Genomic DNA, 22,556 nt, shown 5'->3' with positions numbered 1-22,556 from the left:
ACGTGTTTTGATAGTGATCATTATGTGTATACTACACATGCTGTAAATATTTTTGATAGTGGAGGAAGATAAACATTTATTTATAAATACTTTCAATATTTCAATAATTCTTTTTGAGTTTCAGCGTCGTGTACACTGTAGGAACTTGATGGAAAGTTTTTTAAGGCAATTGGAAGGATTAATTCGAAGAATAGTTTAAGTAATAGATATTTCACATGTTCAAGTTTATTTTTATTTTGACCTAAAAACTAATTAACGAATTGCCAAGTCACGTTTATTACATAATATTTTAATCTAAAAAGTCGATTTGCTTTAAAGAAAAATCTTATAGAAGTATATTTATACTTTTTATTTATAATATAAAAACGATAATTGCAAAATTAAGCTTATATACATACTATATGTATGTATATATATATAGACTATACATATATGTATGTATAAGTTTAATTTTGCAATATTTATGTAGTTAAATATACATATGTATTTGTAATGATATGTCTCTATTACATAACTGAGTAGGAATGTACACAAGAAATGTGGTAAAAATGGTACCATCATTTATTATAGTTGTCATCAACTGACCTATAATCTGTACAAACCTCTCTGCAACATGGTATTAACAATTGTGTCGAAACAGCCAGCAAAGCTATACATATGATTTGAACCGCCTATAACGCTTAGGCAAATTTATAGCAATTACCAAGTTTTTATAAAATTTGCAGTTACATACATATGTGTACACACACATATTTTTTTCGCATATTTTATATGCTACGCTAAATTTTAGAGTAATGTACTGGTTATACCATAAGTGAAATGGTAACTATAACTAGTCCATGTTCATTATATGTATGTATATTTCACCGTTAGTATGACTTTGGTCTGATATTTTCAAATGTCAGAGGAAATCTGCAAAATGAGCTCAATTATCAAAAGCAATGTTTGAGTGATATCAGACGGAATTAATTTATATTGGAAGATTTAGACATGGCCGCCTTTCTGTCTGCATACTACGATGAGCAAAAAATAGTAAGACTTTGTTCATAACTTTAAACTTCTGAATTTATTCTTCAATATCTATGTCGTCTCCCACAAAATATTTCCCCTTGCTAACAATACACTTGTGAAACTGTTATCAAAGTCAACTTCAGGAATAACCTCCAAAGCGCTATTCACATTTAATGTTTTCAATTGACTATAAACGGTTTCCCCGGTGCAGTCGTTTGAGTTTGCTGAATAGCCAGAAGTCACACGGAACTAAATAAGGCGAATACGATGAAAGCAATACGATATTTGTTGAAAATTTGCGAAAACTCAGAAAAAATCAATGCAGTATGCGACGGTGCATTGTCGTGGTGCAAAAACGAAGAGTTTCCGCCCAAATTCTGGCCTCCTTTTACAAATAGCTTCGCGCAAACGACGCATAACACTTAAATAGTATTGAGAGTGCACCACACCTCGATAATCGAAGTAAACTGTCAATATAACCTTTATTTTTGACCTGCTTTGTCGTGGTTTTTCGGCTTCGGGTCATCTCTGTCACGATATTCGGCCGAATGATCGCCTGTTTTCGGGTAGTAAGCATAGATCCAAGACTCATCGCTGGTAATAATACGCTTCATGACGTCCTGGTGGCCGGAAAATACTGTTTCACAGACGTTAATGCAACGCTGTTATTCGAAAAAATTGAATGATTTTGTAACCAATCGTGCTTTCACTGTTGTTTTGGCCCAAATATAATTCAAAAGGCTTTCACTGATCCTTCCGACATTCCAACATTCGTAAGATCTTTGACTATTAATAGTCGATTCTCAAGCACCAATTTCTTTATTTTATTGAAGTGTTGATGATCAGTTCATGTAGGAAGGCTATCAACATGGACGTGGACCTAAAAAAAAAACCTTTTGACAAATGGGTTTTTGCGCGAAATTTTAATTAAAAAGTCTTACTATTTTTTGCTCACAGTCGTATACGACCTGTTCTTGAGATATCGATCGGAAATTTTACATATGTTCTTTTCTGATTAAGAAGCTGCTCATTTGCCGGAACCGCCTATATCGGACCACTATAAGATATAGTTGCCCAAAAAACTGAATGATCGGAATAAAGTCCTTGTATGAAAAACCTTTGACCTGATATAATATTCTCACATTTTGGCATGGATTGTTGTTCCAAGCAACGCTACAATCTATGAGTATATTGTTTAGATCAGATCAAGTAGAAGTGTGGTCAATGCGTTGGGTATTACAATTTTTTTGCTTTACTCTAATTATATGTATGTATGTATATTTTTATATGCTCCAACGATTACTTTAAACCTCAAACATTCCATGTTGGGTCATTCCGACCGCGTTGCCAACCATAAGCAAGCCAAGGCGTAAAAATTAAACACATACTACTCACACACATGTACACTAAGTGTTGACATGCTCAACATAATAATTGCACTACAAAAACTTACAACGGCAACAACAACACCAAACGAGAGGATTTATGCGAAATACTCGCAATGTAGCGGAATATTTATTTAGCATTTGCACCTCCACTCTGTGCCCTGAATTGTTATTATTTGAACATGTTGTTGTTTTTCCACCGTCAACTGTAATGCCCAAGTGTTGCCACATCTGCGAGTGTTGACCGCATTTGTGGCGTTAAAAATGCAAAATGCGTACGAAACATTAACGGCATTTTATTTACAGCAACACTTTCACTTATATACAAAAACACCAAAACTAAAAAAAAAACAATGACACTTGCTGTTGGATGTGTGATTCTTCAACTACACGTGCGTGTGTGTGTAAGTCTCGTGAAACATATAAATTGTTTACATTTTGTTAACACTTCAATTGGCTACTTAACATAACAGTACTTGGTATTCAAATCAATTACCGATAATTACGTAACCAACAACTGTAATCTGCCAAACAATGTACCCATGTAAGTACATATGTACCCATGTATGTACATGTAAATTAAAAACTCCGTTTGAGTTCTCGTGGGCAACTACGGGCAACTGCCCGTGGTCAACTGCCTCGTTTTCTTTATTACATTTTCTTAAATACAATATTTTTTAGTTCAAAATAATCTTACATTTAGGAAGTATATCTACAATCCACGTGAGATAGGACATATGTAGGACATATGTTACAAGTGGGAAGATTCATCTTACAATCTATGAGTTACATTTTTGGACCACCTAAGGCGGACAGTATTGTACACAAAGTTACTTACGGATACTTAAAACAAGATTAAGTGTCATGTTACATATTTATGACAGATAAAGAAAATAAGAAAGATATATTAGTTTTTAGTTTTGGTACTACTCATGAAGATTTTAGTTCAAAATATGTTTACAACTAGTTTATTTTTCGTTTGTCTAGAGATATGTTTGTATGTTCATATACAGGTGAAAGAGGTAAACAAGATTAACATTGGCAAATAAGAAAGATAATTATTTTGTTTACGTCTACTGTGCAGAATTCTCACGCAATTCTAATAAAACATCATTTGTGTACTATCTGGAGAATATACCTTTACCTACCACACAAAATGGCTTAAATGCGCATAATTATGAAGAGCAATGAAGAACAGCAGTATAAGAACGTTTTTTTTTCTTGACAAATCTAGTTATAAACGTTATTTTTAACTATTTTATATTAATCAATTTTTTAATAAGAACATTTTCAATTTTATATCTATTTTTTCAAAACAAAACAAAAAACGTAAACTTCGGTTGCACCGAAGCTATAATAACCCTCACAAATACAAAAGGATTCCTTGACACAACTTAATTCCGATCGTTCAGTTTGTATAGCAGCTATATGCTATATCGATTCATTTCTTCGGAGATTACACCATTGCCTTAGACAAAAACCCAAGCCAAATTTCGTTAAGACATCTTGTCAAATGAAAGTTTTGTCCAAGCAAGCACTTGATTCCGATTGTTCATTTAGAATGACAACTATATGCTTTAATAGTCCGATATCAGCGGTTCAGACAAATGATCAGCTTCTTGGGAGGAAAAGAACAGAGAAGAATTTTAGATCGTTATCCCAAAAACTGCGAACTGGTTCGTGCATATACAGACGGACGGACAGACTGCCGAGGATGGCTAAATCGACTCAGCTCGTCATACTGATCATTTATATACATACATACATATTTTATAGGGTCTCCGAAGTTTCCTTTTGGGTGTTGTAAACTTCGGAGCAAACTTAATATATTCTGTTAAGGGTATAAAAACACGCTTGAGTTAGATTTCAAAGGAAACTTTATGCTCAACAAAAGTCCGCAAAGTAAATAATTCTATCTTGAACTGTTCAAAAATGATGTTAGTTTCAATGAAAACAGACTTTTCTACTCACCGATATCTTACAAAATTAAGCTTAGTTTTTCCTGTAGCGATATTTTTTCTCTGTATATAGGTACGTTAATTCGATAGCTTAGTTTTTGGTCCCCCCTAATGGTCTTTATCCCGCCAAAAGGAACCAAAGACTCCCCAAATTTCTCTAAGGTAGTACAATGGAACCAAAAATATTGCTTTTAAGCCTTTACTGGGTAGTTTTTACCTTGTGTACTGGAGCAGAATTTTGTTGGAAAATTCAAAACTCTCCACGCCCTTTAAAACACTCTGCTGATAAGCTTTTGCCCCAGTATTAACCCCTCTTTCACAAAACTGAAAAGCTGTAACGCCTTTACAGAAGACACCCCACGGAAGCATTACAGCAGCTGGCTGGTGACCACGTTGAATTTTTGATTGTTTCAAGGGCAAACAAGTTTAATGTTTCAGGTTTTTAGTGACCACGTTGAATTATTGATTGTCAGGGTTTCAACGGCAAACAAGTTTTTTGTTTCACTTTTTTATTGATATTATTATTCTATGGACTTCTTACTAACTTAACCTCTAAGCTTTCTCAGTTTAAATTCATGCGCAATTCGCAAAAATATATATTTACATTTTGCTTTAATAAACATTTTAATTCATCATCTTACTGTCTTGCATCACTGTCCACCCAATAATGTTACGTATACGACATGGACACATACTACGTAATAATATACGAAGTATGTAATCTAACGTAAGCCTTGGAAACACCTCAAAATGAACTTTAAAATAAATTTACCAAAATTCGAAGAATACTTAACCTACCGTTTTACAAAAAAATTTAGAGCTTATTTTCTTGCGATAAGTGCTTTAAAGATTAGATATTTTGTTCATGAATACTTACGTATATTGTATGAACGGACGTAAGAAGTGGAAATATACCACGGACATGACAACAAAAGATTTCAAGGGCCCACAGCTGCTTATCTTCATACTCAATACATGGATATATACATATATACTCGTATATATTTCATACAATATAATATTATGTACAAATCGAAAATATTCATTCATTTGATTTTTTTCAATAATAACCTTTTAGAATTTTTTGACACATTTGAGTTAAATATCTGCCTTTGATTCTTATATCTGTTGCTTTGGACTACTGTTTGTTGTTTATTTAAGAAGTTTTCCTTTTTGCTTATAATACAAGTATAAAGCTGTTTTGTTGTTGATAAGTGTTGTTAAGTGCGTCACTGGCATGCGTTCGTGTTTGTTCTCTGAGTATTTTTCTAAAATGCAAAAGCTTTAATCATAAGCTCTTTCGAAGATCACTTTGCTATCGTCACTTAAAATGCAAAACAACGTATCATCAAAAGAATCGAAATTGAGTTTTCTATTGAATAGGACCTGCCATAGTTTATTACATACATACATATATCTACAAAATTTTCAGTCTCTGCCATCATTCAAGTACTTGTATACCCATAACCAAGTTAGAACCAAATATGATTTTTTTTTTCAATACGAGTACAATCTCCGTTGTATACTGTCCTTTTCTCTCCTGTAAACTTAGGAGGATTTAAAATATTTTTATTATAGTTTAATACAATTATTAAATGGCAAAAAATAATATCTTTGTACTCTATTCTACTTAATAGTAGAGAAAAATAATCAGGAAGTGGTAGAGAATGTGGTTGGCGGGCTAAAGAAAATTTTGGAAAGATATTTACAAATAATTTTCAAAAATGCATCTATGTATGAAAAATTACTTTAATTCGATTTTCATAGGAAAAAAATTTAATTTTGCAAAATTTTTTCTTTACCAAAAAACTTTATTTTTTCCAAAAATTAAATAAGGGACTGGTATAAATTCATTTTTTTAGATTTTTATACTCATTCGACATTTTCAAAATTAATACTAAAACAAGAAAAAACCTTAACTTCGGTTGCACTGAAGCTAAATACCCTTCACAGGTGCATTTCTGTTAGTAACTATGTGCTCAGTTTGTATGGAAGCTATATGGCATAGTAATCCGTTCTGAACAATTTTTTTGGAGATCATATTGTTACCTTAAGCAGTAATCCATGCCAAATTTCGTGAAGAGAAAGTTTTCCATACAGGCCCTTGATCTGAACAATTTCTTCGGAGATTACATTGTTGCTTCAGAAAATAACCTGTGCCAACTTTTGTGAAAATACATTGTGAAATGTGAAAGTTTTCCATACAAGAACTTCATTCCGATCGTTCAGTTTGTATGGTAGCTATATGTCATAGTGCTCCGATATCGGCAGTTCCGACAAATGAGCAGCTTCTTGAAGAGAAAAAGACGTTTGCAAAATTTTAAAACGATATGTTAAAAACTGAGGGACTAGTTCGTATATATACAGACGGACGGACAAACGGACAGACAGATAGACGGACATGGTTAAATCGACTCAGCTCGACATACTGATCATTTATATATATACTTTATAGGGTCTCCGACGCTTCCTTCTGGGTGTTACAAACTTCGTGACAAACTTAATATACCCTGTTCAGCGTATAACAAAGCATGCAATATTATATAATATACTTAGTACAATACTTAACTCAAAGCCAGTTATTTTTGGTCAATAATAATTGAATACACCCACCATTTTTGAATAACTACATTGACATTTGATAACAAACTGTCGTGCATAAAAACTTGATTGACATATGTATATTGATGTTTTTAAAGCATTGCGGTTACTCATCCAATTGAAATAACACGGCGTAGTTATCGAATGTAAAACAAATACTATTTCTGTGGATGTTAGCAATGCTAATTGAATGTAGTAAACAATATTGATTAGTAAATTTTCCAAAAAATATAATGAAACAAGTAAGGAAGGGCTAAGTCCGGGAGTAACAAAACATTTCATATTCTTGCAACTTGCAGGAATCAAAGCCATGGAAATACCTTAATATGTAAAACGTTAAACAGAGCATCGGAATCTAATTTTATATGTATATATTCTCTAAATAACTCATACGCTGACCGACAAATTCAGCAAAAAGTTTGTTAGAAAAACGAAAATCATTATATGTGACCTGGTCTACGAAAAGGGGGCTAACGTGCGAAAACAAGTTTTCTGGGAAAAGCTGTTAAAAATAATCGTCAGTTTCTCGTTATCTCATTAATTGTTCTCCTTTTTTTGACACCTAAGCCCCCTTTTCGTAGACCAGGTCGCATATATAGTTTATGGGAGTTGGGGTAATACCGACCCGATTTTATCTATCAACTATTATCATCCGACATACTCCAAAAATGTTCCCTGACTTTCCATAAGGTGCCTCACATACAAACACCAATCACATGGGGTAAAGTCAGCCGGATGATTGTTAGTTATATAGGGGCTAGGTCAAGTTTTCACGCTCTGTAATTTTCGTTGACATAGCACAAATATTGGCCAATATATGAAGTGTAATGTCACCCGGAAGTTTGCAAATCTTTATATTCGGTATATGGGGGCTCAGGGAAGTATTGACCTGATTCAACCCATTTTTGATACACAAAGTTATATTTTCGGTCAAAAGTCGTCTATATATACGGGGTCCACATATTCGGTACCTAGCGGTTTGAATAGTTTTGGTTGGATTTGGAAATTTTTTGGTCATAAAGGTCTTTATAGGAATTATGAGTGCAAACTTTTATCTCGTTATATTAATTGCTTTTTGATTTGTGTACTGGAAAGTAAAAGAATCAAATCGAAGTTAAAATTGTGGTATATGAAAAGTAGGCATGGTTGTAGTCCGATTTCGCCTATTTTCGCACTGTCACATAAGAATATGAAATATTTTTTAAATTGTTTGTTCCTTGCTACTGCAATCCCCTATGCCAAATTATATCTGAATTTACTGTTATGGCACTTTATAGTTTTGGGCTAATGGCGTTTTGTGGGCGTGGCAGTGGTCCGATTTCGCCCATCTACGAACTCGTATTTCTATTTTTTTACTAAGGAATACAATACTAAGTTTCATACCAAGTTTCACCAAGATATCTTAATTTTTACTCAAGTTACAGCTTGAACGGACGGGCGGACAGTCACTCGGATTTCAATTTGTCTCGTCATCCCGATCATTTATATATAGTATACATAGCCCTCGCTTATTTTTAGGTGATACGTACAACTGTTAGGTGAACAAAACTATTATACTCTGTAGCAACAGGTTGCAAGAGCATAAAGCGTCTGACATAATTATTGTGTTTTATTATCATGTTTTACTAAAATTTGTTTTTATAATCGTAATTTGTTTACCGATAAATGGTTGGGTTTATTTATTCAAAATTCATGCTGATTCATGAGTTTTTACGCAAAAAACTTGTCATTTTATACTCTATAAATAAATAAAAAAAGTATATTCCGCAAATAAGTGTTCCAAGAGCCTTTAAACAAACTAAGGTATATCAATATAATAAAGCTCTCTTTCTGCTAAAAAAGGAAAAAGAAAGAGAAAAATTATTTACATTTATTCACTAGCATTACCTGGAGTTGCTTAAAATGTATACTCATTCGATATCATCTGGTAATTATATAACTGTTTATACTTTCTGCTAAATACTAGCTATAAACACATGAATACTACATCAGACTTTTTACTATTCCTTGAATATTTGTTTCAAGACTTAAACCATTGACAAATTACTCATTATATTGGTACAAACTGTAAGATAGCAAATATTAACGGTATTTACTGTGTATAAATAATTTTTATAAAATTACATCATTTCAATCTTAATAAATGGTTATAGTTCAATGCCAAAATCCGAAGAAATAAACATCAGTTACAATTGATTAAAATTGATTAAACAGGATCATTTACATTTACTGTTTGACAAAATCTAAAAAAAAAATAATCTAGAAAAAGGCTGCAATTTAAAAAATGATACAAAATTTCAAGAAAAATGGTGGACTGGCGCGCCGAGAGCCTGATGTGTTCATCAGTGTCTTCGGATCAGCATTTTTGAGCGAACAATTCAGCGGATAATCGGAGAATATGGTTATTCCAGCCGCTACAAGTACAAAAACCCTATCAACAGCAAAACGAACTTGAAGGCACAATTGGAATTTGCCAAAAAGTATTATCAAATGCCTCCAAATTGTTGGAAAAAAGTAACTTGGAGTGCGAAAAGAAAATTTGAATTAAACAAGAAAAAAACGTTAACTTCGGCTGCACCGAAGCTAATATACCCTTCACAGGTGGAGTAATCCGATCCGTTCTGAACAATTTTTTCGGAGATTATGTTATTACCTTAAGCAGTAATCCATGTCTAATTTCGTGAAGATACCACGTCAAATGCGAAAGTTTGCCATACGAGCCCTTGATTCCGATGCTATAGTGAGCCGATCTGAACAATTTCTTCCAATATTACATTATTTCTATGAACAATAACTCATACCAAATTTCGTGAAGATATCGTATCAAATGCAAAAGTTTTCCATACAAGAACTTTTTTCCGATCGTTCAATTTGTATGGTAGCTATATGCTATAGTTAACCGATCTGAACAATTTCTTCGGAGATTACATTGTTGCCTTAGAAAATAATATATACCAAAATTCGTGAAGATACATTGTCAAATGTAAAAGTTTCCATACAAGAACTTGATTCCGATCATTCAGTTTGTATGGCAGCTATATGTTATAGTGGTCCAATATCGGCAGTTCTGGCAAATAAGCAGCTTCTTGAAGAGAAAATGATGTTTACAAAATTTCAAAACTATATCTTAAAAACTGAGGGACTAGCTCGTATATATACACACAGACGGACAGGCAGACAGACGGACATGGCTAAATCGACTCAGCTCAACATACTGATCATTTAAATATATACTTAATATATACTTTATAGGGTCTCCGAGGGCTTCCTTCTGGGTGTTACAAACTTCTCACCAAACTTAATATACCCTGTTCAGGTTTTAAAAATAAGAAAGACAGAGAAAAAGCTTGGGGAAAAAGTGAAAATCTCCAAAGTAATAAGTACATCCAATGCACCATAATGTTCGCGGTTGGAAATGTTTTAATTTAGCTACACTAATTTAGCGTCCGCAGCGGAAATAAAGCTTACAAGATGTCTACAACATACAAGTCGGGTTGCGAAAGAAAATTCGCATTAAAAATCGATTGAGTTCCAACAATGGCCTAACCAAGCCCTGACTTAAATACTATTGAGCATTTGTAATAATAACTGTATGGCGAGCACGCTACCGACCAGACGAAAGACTGTTTAAGCTCGTCATGCTGACGATTAATACATACATATATATTTTTATAAGGTCTCCGAATATTGTGTATCTTTTCAAGGATTCACTAAATCTTTCTTTCCTAGTATTTCCGCCGTCTCCATGCAATAAGCCCAACATTTAGTAATGTCATTTCACTTTATTCTTTCATTTAATCGCTTTCATAAAATGTGTCTGGCAATAAAAAGATTATAAACCAATCAAAGCCGGTCAATGAAAAGCATATGAAAATAAATAATCAAATATTTAATCAAAATACTACAAATTGGAAAACGAAAACACGAAAAACTGACCTAGACTCCAGCAATATTTCGTAGATTAACTGTAAACAGCGTATATATCATATATGTAACAATAAAATATAAAGCCGGCAAAAAGTGACCACGCGACATAGTAAACGCGTAGCGGAAACCGGATCAAATACTACAAGCTCACACTCGCTTTGGTGCATTCCACACACACACACACACATCATCACCAATTTCAAGCTTGAATGCTGGTTTAACTGCACGTTTTTATTTAACCATCGGCCGGCTCACTTCGATACGCTTCACTGACGCTTCAATGAGCGCCAATACGAGTCGAATGAGCCGTATAAATGACGCTTGTTCGTTGTGCTGATTATTATTATTGGCTGTGTTGTTGTAGCATTTTTTCACGGTCGCCTTGAGTGTAAGAAAATTTGCTCTAAAATGTCAAAATCACTTAATTTATGACATAGCTGCCGCATAGCTGTGCGCTGACGGACCGCCACTTGCTCACGCCAGCAAGTAATCCAGTAGTTTACTGGGCGCATCATATTTTTTGTGGTGGTGGGTTGGAGGATGGCGATTGGCAGAAAGTTGATTCGCATTTTGGAAAGTGAAACTCGTTGATGATATTTACGTTTTGATTGTTATTTTCATTGGTTGCGGATTCCGGTTTGTCATTTGTACTTCCACTCCTTTGCTCCATATAAGTTTCATACACACATGCTAAAGACAGGGGTACTCAATTTTTAAAATGAACTCTGGTTGTGAAAATTCATTTCATTTCGCAAAAGACAAGCAGGTTTGCATTTAATATTTTTCTAAAATTTGAACATTTGTTTAAGGGGTTATATACAGTTAGAAGGTAAAAGCGAGTTTTTCAGATTTTTTCTGAGAAAACTTTTAAATTTATGAATCCATAAATGTGTATATATATTTTATTTTAAGACTAAGTATTAGTTAAATTATCATTTGGAAATGAACTACAGCTGATCTCCGGGAGCTCCTCTCAAAAAAGACGTTTTGCGGTGACCACTGTATCTCTTAACTGGATTCACTGAAATTAAAAAACCAGATAGATTCCGTTTAAGTAATATTAAATCTAGTAAATAATCGAAGGAATGAGCAAACTAAATTTTTTGACGGTTCCTCAAAAAAAATTTGACAATTTTCCATTTTTTTATTAGTTATTTGTTAATTTTAGAAGAGTACAGAAAAAAATTAAAAACTAAAAGAAGTAAAAAATTTCAAAAATTATGAGCTAACGAAGTGGGGGTCTCTAAAAATTTCCACGTGACCATACCCACGATTTCAACCCGCCTAGTTATCTGAAACCAAAAAAAAAAAAGATTATTAATCTAGAATAATGTCGCAATGGCCGGAACTACGGAAAAATGGGAAACTTTTTTTCACAAAGTGGCGACTGTCTGATCACTTTTTCTGTCTATTTAAAATTTTTTAAAAATAATAAAAATAAAAATTTGGGGATGGGGCTAGTTCCAACCATAGACAAGCCTATAAAGAAGACTCTATAAAAATTTCGAGTAAATCGGTCCAGTAGAACCTGAGAAATCGTGGGTATCGTTCCGAAAAATTTGGTTTTGAGAAAAACGCGTTTAAAGTTTCGCGTAAAGTCTTTTGTTCGATTAGTTCTGGCCGAACCAGTTTGGATGCCGGGTCAGAAAAATGCCTATATCTCCGAAAATAATTTGAATTTTGAAAAATCCTCTTGTACACATATTCTTGAATAGTTAAACTTTGAAAATATAAAAAAAAATTTCGATTTTTTTGAATTTCTAGACCAGAATGCCCCCTTAAAGTTTATAGTGCACTTCCAAGCACACTGAAACGTCTTTTCAAATTCGCCTGTAATGAAATTTTCTGTATGTATTCTTTAATATATGAACATTAAAAAAATAAAATTAAAAAAATCGATTTTTTGAAAATTCTAACTGTATATAACACTTTAAGAAAAACAGGTAAAGGATGACTTTTAGACCATTGGTTGTAACATAATGACGGGTTTCATTTTTGAAGAAATATAAACCAAAGCTCGTTGACTCTGATGATACACACTATCCACTAGTGTAAATATGGTATGAAGCCGATTCCTGGACTGGCGACCGCATATTGGACGCAGCGCACGATTTGCAAATGTTCCGGAATAAGTTTGCTCATTATGAAACCATTTGAACCAAACTGAGTACAAATAAAGTAAAAGCTGTCAAAAAGACTAAATTCGAAAAAATTATTGCTTCATTGTAAACCACAAGTATAAAAAACACCCATTACAATGTTATTTTTTAAACTATTGGCCTTCTGAAGCTGAACATTTCACGATCCTTCTGATAATTGTGGGTTCCTATCCAAAGCACTGTACCAGCTTGGTGGCCAAGAATGAATCAAGCTAATTTTTGAACGCCTATTTTGATGTAAACCGTATTCCGGTGAGGACATCTTACAGTGAGCGAAAAATCGATAGGGGTGTCTGTAAATTTTAGGTGTTTTTCGGCAATCGCTGGCTTCGAAGAATTGTTGTCCGTCGTGTTGCCCAGTAATTGATTCCCTAGGTTTGAGAAGCTGTTAATAGTACGTCTTTGTAATCCCAAATAAACCAGATACCTTGGAGTCATGGATATACGGTTGGCCAGGTTTCATATATGATATTTTACGTTCAGGGTTGTCGAAATGGATCCATTTTTCATCAACAGTCGCAATCCGTAACCAAAACGACTTATTATAATTCTGTAGATCCCGAAGGGATTTCTGAAATGCAAAATCGTCTTACAACGAAGGTTTTGAGTTGTTCTTTCACAAGCATACCTTACTCGCACAAGTTGACCTAAAAATATTGCTAAGTTCCGTTATTTATTTATTTATTTAAAATTTTAATTTAATAAACTAATAAACATTTGAATTTGTTTTTCTATTTGCAGACGCGACTTCAGCATCGACTTGCCCCTTCTGCCTGCCAGCTTACCCTCCTTGCCATTAGTATATCAGCTCTATTGCCACAACACACCTGGGGTATACAGCAGCAACAGAATTTCCCTGCAGATTATCTGGTGCCACCACCATTACCCACACCACAACATCTGAAACATCAAAATGCACCCGCTCATCAAGCAGCCGAAACAGTGGCGGCGCCTAGTCACACATCCTCCATCAATGCCGTCGAACCGCCCGGCTTTATGTCACGCATAGCACGCTGGTTCGGCCTCGGAGCGGCGGAACAAAATCAAATCGCCAACGGTTTCTCCTCGGATGGTAAACAAGCATACAATTATGAAGCACCCTTAGGACCAGATGGTAAACCTTGTAACCTTTGCAATAAATATCCTTGGGTGCCAATGTTCCCGCAAGGTTTACAATACCAGGCGAATAATCAGCACGCCGCTGCGGCGCCACAACAGCACTCACAACAACACTATGAAGCGCAAGCATCACAGAAATATACAAAACAACAGCCATTGCCATTTGGCAACACTGGGAAGCAACAGTTGCCCGTTAGACAACGGGCTGTACAGTTCAATTTCCCCACAGTATATCAACCACTGCCTGGATCCTACAAAGCACCACCTGCACCGGGAAAAGCTCCTGTAGCACCACCATTTCTTCCAGTGCCCATACCGAATCTCAGCCTGAACGCTTTGCCACCTATTTATAATGCACAACCCTTCCGTTTGCCTTATTTGACGCCTGCAGCTTCCACAACCACCACTGAGTCTACGGTCGGCAGTGCACAGCAATTGCCCACTACGAAACCAGCACACTTCGCGGAAAACGTCGGTGCACCTTCGGAGTTGCAACCGGATCGTGTGCGTCCAGAGCAGACATACTCAACGCCAACACGAGTTCATGATCCCAGCTTTGAGATTGTAAAGAGCCATCAGATCACCGATTTCGTCTCATCAGTCGAATATCCAGTCACGTTCGAACAATCGCCTTCTATTGACTTAGGACAGCAGCAAGCCCCAGTTAATCCACAACCGGTCAAGCAGACGGTTGCGACGGTGCCATATCAGCATGAGACGTTCAGTCCAAATCTACACAAGCACTTGCCTGCGTCGCAAATACTCACCGAATTGGGTAGTTTTGCGGGAAAACCACAAACCCAACTGCCGCAACAGAGTCAGTCATATATTAATACGCAGTCGCAGGGTTCAACACCTCCCCAGCCGCAAACACAACAACCACAACAGTCTCAAATCTATCAACAAACGGATCTTTCCTACCAGACGGCAACACAACAGCAACAGGTGCAATATTCGCCAGCCACCACAACTCAGTCCCAAACGGAGTATACACAATTTCAACCAAACTACGAGCCATCCACAAATTTCTACACAACACCATATCAACAGCAAACGCAATATCAGCAGCACAATTATGAGCCACAGAAAGCTCCCTATGAGCCACAAGGTGAAGACAACTTTCCATCCGCTTCGTCGCACAATCTAACCGAGGTGCAACATCAGCAACAAAACCTGGACAGCAGACCTTGGTTGCCGCTGACACAAACCTTCCCCTACACAACTACGGAGCCACCACGCGAGTTCGAATTCTCGACCCAATTGTCGCAGCTTGGTGAGGTGGACTACATAACGGAACGCGTGCAAGGGAATACACAAGTGCAATTTTTACCTTCACTACAAACACAACAACCACCGCGACCAGAACAAGTAAAGCATGATCAACGTGAAACACCAAAACGCTTATTGGATTCTCCCATACAACATGCGCCCGGTTTTCTTAACCAACCACGCCCCTTTACGCGTGATCCCAGTGAACTGAATTTGCGCAGACCGCCTGCGCCGTTTGTGACCCCACAACATTATTCAAATCACAAGCCAAATTCCGTCGATCTACCCTTCTCTACAGCACCATGGTTAGTGACGCCGTTGCCACCCTTGCCCACATTTACTGGTGCACCTGCGGCGCCCACACCAACCTCCACTTACAGTGCCATAGATGCGAGCGGTCAATATGCTGGCATGTCACCACCAACACCACCACCGCCGGCGCCGGCGCGCCACAAGGACGTTCATCAAATAATCATCCCTTATACGACGAAAAACAAGCCACGTCCCTTTGAGCCTACACGTCCACAGCCGACAGTCAATCAAATCGATCAACAGAATGCCGCTTTCCAGAAATGGTCCGCCCAACAGAATAGCGTGGATATACACGAACAACAAGAGTCCAAATTGGTGACTGCGAAATTGGCTACGGAGACGCCACCTCCCGAGCTACCGCGTCGCACCACGAAATATGTCACTAAAATACTTGCCTCAAATTTACGCGATCTACTGCGTCGCGAACATGAAATCAGACAGCAGAAAACGAATTCTTCGAGCTTTGATCTCTCCAAGCTGCAAAAGAATATCGATGACTGGACGGAGCAAGAGTACACCTCACTGTCGCATCGTCCAAGTACGCCAACAATACGTGGCCGGTCCAAGCACATACCAACTGAATATCTTACCACAACAACTCCAGCATCACGTCGCCCTAAGACAACAATTAGTCTTTTTGAACCACCTTCGGAGCTGCCAGCATCCGTTAACGATTTGCAATCGCTGCTGTTGGAACGCGGTTCGAAGCGTTTCGAACTGAATCAAATAGACGATGATGTGGATAACCACTTATTGGACACTCTAGAAAGCGAAACAGCGACAGTCTCTTCAACAACGAGTCAAACAACCACGCAGCAACCGCCGAATAGTAATGGACATGCGGCACCGAATTTCATGCACCTCGGTTCCGAATCCCATCAGGCCGAGCCGGCAGAACTTTGGCGCAAAGCCAAGGTTACCATTTCGCCACAAACACACGAGAAGGTGTATGTGGTGACGCCACAGCCACGATTCTTCCCGCAACGTACGCTTACCACAACCAGTACGAGCACTGAAGTGCCGCCCAGTTTTAGGAAGTCGCCACGCTTCATAGTGAGACCAACACCCGGTAATGGTAAGTAATTTTTTCGACCTCATGCTGCTTAATTTTGATTTTATTTCAAAAGCTTCGTGAATTTTAATCGGTGGGTACCAACTCGCAGGTTTACCAGCAAAATGAGATATTTTGTGAACTGAAAGCGACATCCAACTGAGAGAGTAGCTGTTATTTTATTCCTCTGTTTTTCTGTTCAAAATTCATGTTTGTCTAACATTTAATTTAACTGGTCTCATATATCAAAGGCAGTATATTTATCTTGACTACAGGATATATTTGATGCATGAGCATCCTTCACTTTTTGGTCCATTCATTATCTGCCAAACAACAGATCAATTGAAAATTCCCGGGCCTACCATAGTAGAACATATTTTTTGGCAAAATTCGTTATTGAACATAGTTCCCTTCAAGAGTGATGCACTTATTATAGCGACCCACAACTTTAGGATACCATTTTTGTAGTGCGATTTGCCCTTTACTGCAAAATGGGCCTCAGTTTCGGCAATCACCTCTTCATTCGACGAAAATTTCTTCCTAGCGAGCATTATTTTATAATCTTAGAACAGAAATAGTCGCTAGAACTGTATAATACGGTGGATGCGGAAGCAATTCGAAGCCCGATTCATGGATTTTCACTAACGTGTGACGCGGTGCATTGCTTGGTGAAACAGCACCTTCTTCTTGTTTAAATGCGTTGGTTTTACGGTGATTTCGTCCTTCAAATGGTCTAATAACGCTATGTAATAGTCGCTGTTGATGATCCTTCCTTTTCAAAGGTAGTCAATAAAAATTATTCCATACGCATCCCAAAATACATACGCCTTAACAATGCCAGCCGACTGTTTCGCTTTGGAACGGGTTCATCGTGTGCAGTCCAGTCGTATGACTGTCGATTGGTCTTCGGAGGGGAATGATAGAGCCATGATTCATTAATTGTCACATATCAACGTTTAAACTCGGTTTTAATAAGCTTGAACATTCGAAAACACTGCTCCGAATCATCAACTTATAATGTCTTTTGGTCAAAAGTGGGCTCGCGTGGCACCCACTTTGCACAGAGCTTACCCAAATATTCGTGAATGATACATATGATTTACTCGTTCAGTTGGTATCTTTAGAGTGCATGTTATCTCGAACAACTTCACTTTACGGGCATCCAAAATTATTTTGTGGACTTTTTTAATGTATTCGGCGGTAACAACCTCTTTTGGGCGTCCACTGCGTTCACCGTCTTCGGTGCTCATTTCACCACGTCTAAACTTAGGATAACAATCCTAATGCCTCACTCAACATGATATAATTCACAAACTAATGGCAAACTAAAAATCATACTTATGAACCTTCAGACGATCCCTCCATAAATAAAATTAGCTAAATTTTCCTGTACGCTACCTGTTACCTCTGCCCCGAACAATTATAACCGATCCTGTAGAATGAGATCTAACTGCGAAACAGTGCCTGAATTTTATACAACTGGCTAAATAGGCACCAACCAAACTTCTCACAGCTGCTTTGGAATTCATACTAAGAATATTATTGATTTTTCAGGCACCCACTCATCTGCGCCAGCATCCAGTCTTTATAGTCCCGAGCTCTTCGGTCTGATGGGTCTCTCGGCTTATGTGCCGGCCAAGCCAGTGGAGATTATCGATGGCAATTCAAAAGTAAATCGTGTGAAAATCAAATAGAATACAATTGAAAATCGTGAAGCAATACTCAACTCAATCGTATTTTTTCTTCTTCTTCCTCACTTCATTGCGTAAAAAAACGAAAATTCACACACAACAATTACACAACATATTATTTATTATGTTCATTATTTAACAATATGCATCATATTTCTACAAAAAAACACCCTTCACATATACACACACAAATTCATGTAAACAAATAGGTCTTCAATATCATAACGGCGCCACCAAACACTCATGCGGTTGAGTCCAACAAGCAGTTGTCGACCAAGGATCAGTTGTCGCAGGTGAAGAAGGGCAGAAGACTGAGATCGACAATGTCACCATCACCAAGATAAAGTTGCTTATGTTGCCGTGGAACTTGTTGTTGTATTGACGAGAAAGACAACGGGCCGTTAGCCTTTAATATATGCGGTTATCAATTAGCCGATCGTTCATCTGTTCTACTTACTTTACTTTTGTATTATAAATTTCAAACGATTTTTTGTTGTATGCGCGATCGTTATTCTTTAGCCCTAATTCTCTAGTTCTAGGTTTGGTGTAAATTGTTACGGAAGTACACTTAGCGTTAAATGTCATGAAAATATTTTTAGAGTAATCTGCGCGTGGAAATAGTTTTAAGATTTATTTAATTGTAACTTCATGGATCATATACTATATATACCGTATATACTATATAAACCATATATATGTATATGTATATACTAAATAATTGCTGATTCGACCAAAATATGCGAGAAAAACAGCAAAAAGGTTTTTCTGCAGCAGCGCCAGCACATAAACTCTTCAACGCTCTACACGAGGTCCTAGTGGATCTGTACTTTAATACTAGCTTTAAATAAATATGAAATATATATACTATATATAGACATGTATTTCTTAGAAAAATAATATGTAGCAGCTAATGTATAAAGAAATTTAAATAAATATGTAATTATGATAATTTTTTACTTCTTCGAACATTTGTACTTTTCTCCCAAACCCACAACCAGTATAAGTCAGGCAAAAGCATTTCTAACAGGCCCCAGCAGTGCACAACAGGCAGCGATGGAATAGCTTAGGCAGCGTCAGATTAAACACCTCAACCTCACTCTAAAAGGATGCTTAGTAAAATTAAGTTTTGGAAATTTGAGGGATGCTGTTGAAGTGCCACTACAACCGCTGAAAAACAAGGCGTTGAATCGGTGAGTTCTACATCTGCCAATATTAAATAATCATTTGTTTATATGAAAGCATGTCTACTTTGCAGTTAGCAGTACAAGGGCTTCGTCAAGGATAAAGGATGATACGCGAAGGATGCCAACTCCAAGCATGTCAGCAACTTAGACATGGATCACTACGCCTACTATGTGTGCCGCAAGTCTCAGACGGTTTTTAGTGAAGTTGAGCTGCGTTGTGATGTCGCAGGTGGCGAGAAATGTGAATCACAAAGGTATCCCAAACATGAAATCGGTGTTTATGAATTGCGCTACTGTTGCTCGGTGGACGGTATTTCGGCAGCACACGCTATCCGACAGCTGCTACGATGATTGGCCACGTCTTACGAAAAATAAGTCACCAAAATATACGCCAGATCAGCTAAACCCCCAAAAGCTAAACGGTGACAAGTGGTCATTGAACATTATGCTACATCCACCAATGGAAAAATTTAAATAAAAATGAATTAAGAATTAAATTATTAAAAACAAAATTGTTTACTAAAAATATGAAAGTTAGTCTTAAATTGATATTTAAATATATTTACTTGCATATTAGGACACGCAAAATGTAAAAAGAATGCATTCAACAATTGTATAATTAATGTTTTAAAATTAGCACTATACATACCCCAAACTCTAAAACCTACCTTTTAAGTATTATAAATATTAAATAATAAATATTATAAATTATAAATTATTTATAAAAAACATATACTAAACAAATATAATAAAAAATATTTACAAAAAAAATCCAAACACGTCTACACTAATTTTTCCATAAATTCATGTAATCCTTTGTTGTTGTAATTTTTTAAAAAATTTCAATCAAAAAAATTGCGAGCAGTTGTAGAAAATTACAAAAGAGCTGCAAAAAAAATTTCGCACCTGCCAGCGTCGTGGCGGCGTCGCTAGAGCATTTTTCCCAAAATTAAAATTGTCCCCATTACACCAGGCACCCAGAACAGCCCAGCAGGTGGCTGCTGCATTTTGCGCACTCACACATAAGGCGGCATGCACTGCGCGCCAGCCAAAAATTTAGCATGCTTTCAGGCAAACGGATGTCGGCAAACTGCTATGCCAACCTGCTATGCCGACCAAAAGTAAGCAGTTCGCTTCATCCGGGGCCTAGAAGTATGCAGCAGCGTGGCGGCACTGCATGACCGATTTTGTGTCGGTACGGCAGTGTAACTTTTTTCTACGGCCACCTGCTGCGTTTCTGAGCATTCTGGGCGCCTAGTACATTGGGGCAAAAATGCATATTGGAAATTTGCGGCGCGCCACTAGGGTCGGCTGTAATTTACGGCAAACGACTTTTTAGGCTTATTTGGGTTGTTTTTGATTATTTTTAATAATTTTCAAGTGTCTTGCATAATTTTTCATATATTTTAAATTTTAATAAAAAAAATTATTAAAAATTAAAAAATAATTTATAAAATGGAAAAAAATTAAATAAAATTATAAATTAAAAATATAAATAATAAAAAATTAAAAAAATTTAAAAAAATAGCAAAAAATTTAAAATAAAATATTTTAAAAAAATTATAAAAAAAAATTTAAAAATAAATATAAAAAAATTTAAAAAAATAATAAAAAAAATTAAAACTAATAAAAAACATTATAAAAAAATAAAAAAATTTAGGAAAAAAAACAAAATAAAATAAAATTAGAATTTAAAGAAAATTTGCAAAAAATTTAAAAAATTAAGAAAATTTAAATAAAATGTAAAAATTTTAAAAATTAAAATAACATTTATTTAAAAAAATTTTTAAAATTAAAAAAAAATAAAAATTTTAAAAAATTAAAGAAAAAAATTTAAATCAAAATTTTTGAAAATTAAGAAAAAAAAATTTAAAAAAAGTTGTAAAAAGTAAAAAAATGGAAAAAATTTGAAAAAAAATTTTGAAAAATTAAAAACTAAAAAAATTAAACATTCAAAAAAAATTTAAAATAAAATTTTTAAAAATTGGCAAAAATTAAAACAAAAATTTTTAAAATTGAAAAAAAATTGCCATAATTAAAAAAAACGAAAAAAATTTTAAAAACTAAAAAACTTAAAAGAAAACCATTTAAAAAAAATTAAGAAAATTTGCAAAATTTTTAAAAATTAAAAAAAATGTTAAAAAAAAAATTAAAAAATTTAAAATTTAAATAAAATTTTCAAAAATTACAAAAAAACCAAAAAAAATTAAAAAAAGTTCAAAAATTTAAAAAATTTTCAAAATTTGCAAAATTTAAAAAAAATGTTAAAAGTAAAAAAATTTAAGAAAATTTAAAAAAAATAAAAAATTTAAAAAAAATTTTTAAAAATTAAAAAAAATGTTAAATTTAAAAAAAAAAATAAAAAAATTCAAAATCTAAAATTTAAAGAAAAAAAATAAAAAAATTAAAATAATTAAAATTTAAAGAAAATTAATTAAAAAAATTAAAGAAAGTTCAAAAATTTAAAAGAATTGGCAAAAATTAAAACAAAATTTTTAAAATTGAAAAAAAAACTTACAAAAAATTTTTAAAAAATTTAAAAAATTTGCAAATATTAAAAAAAATGGAAACAAATTTTAAAAACTAAAAAACTTAAAAAAGCAAGTTAAAAAAATTAAAAATTTAAAGAAAATTTACAAAATTTTTAAAAATTAAAAAAAGTTCAAATTAAAAAAAAATAAAAAAAATAAAAATTTTAAGAAAATTTATTAAAAAAAAAATAAAAACTAAAAAAATAAAGAAAGTTCAAAAATTTAAAAAAACTAGCAAAAATTAAAAAAAATGAAAAAAATTTAAAAAATTTTAAAAACTACAAAAATTAAAACTTATTAAAAAAATTAAAAAAAATTTAAAATTAAAAAATTGAAAAACAAAACATTATTTAAATTG

The 22,556-nt window shown here is 34.7% G+C and overlaps 1 protein-coding gene across 1 annotated transcript in view; it reads left to right on the top strand.

Moving 5' to 3' along the window:
* LOC126759629 (uncharacterized) overlaps positions 1-19,377 on the top strand; it is a 135,554-nt gene extending 116,177 nt beyond the window's left edge. The window contains exons 3-5 of the mRNA XM_050474550.1: positions 13,783-16,816; positions 18,347-18,462; positions 18,693-19,377. Of these exons, the coding sequence (XP_050330507.1) occupies positions 13,783-16,816; positions 18,347-18,462; positions 18,693-18,827 (3,285 nt within the window). The 3' untranslated portion in view covers positions 18,828-19,377. The remainder of the gene's footprint in view (positions 1-13,782; positions 16,817-18,346; positions 18,463-18,692) is intronic.
* The last annotated feature ends 3,179 nt before the right edge of the window (positions 19,378-22,556 follow it).

Source organism: Bactrocera neohumeralis, chromosome 5 (genome assembly GCF_024586455.1).
Source record: "Bactrocera neohumeralis isolate Rockhampton chromosome 5, APGP_CSIRO_Bneo_wtdbg2-racon-allhic-juicebox.fasta_v2, whole genome shotgun sequence".
Taxonomy (NCBI): Eukaryota; Metazoa; Arthropoda; class Insecta; order Diptera; family Tephritidae; genus Bactrocera; species Bactrocera neohumeralis.
This window is presented reverse-complemented; position numbering and strand designations above follow the sequence as displayed.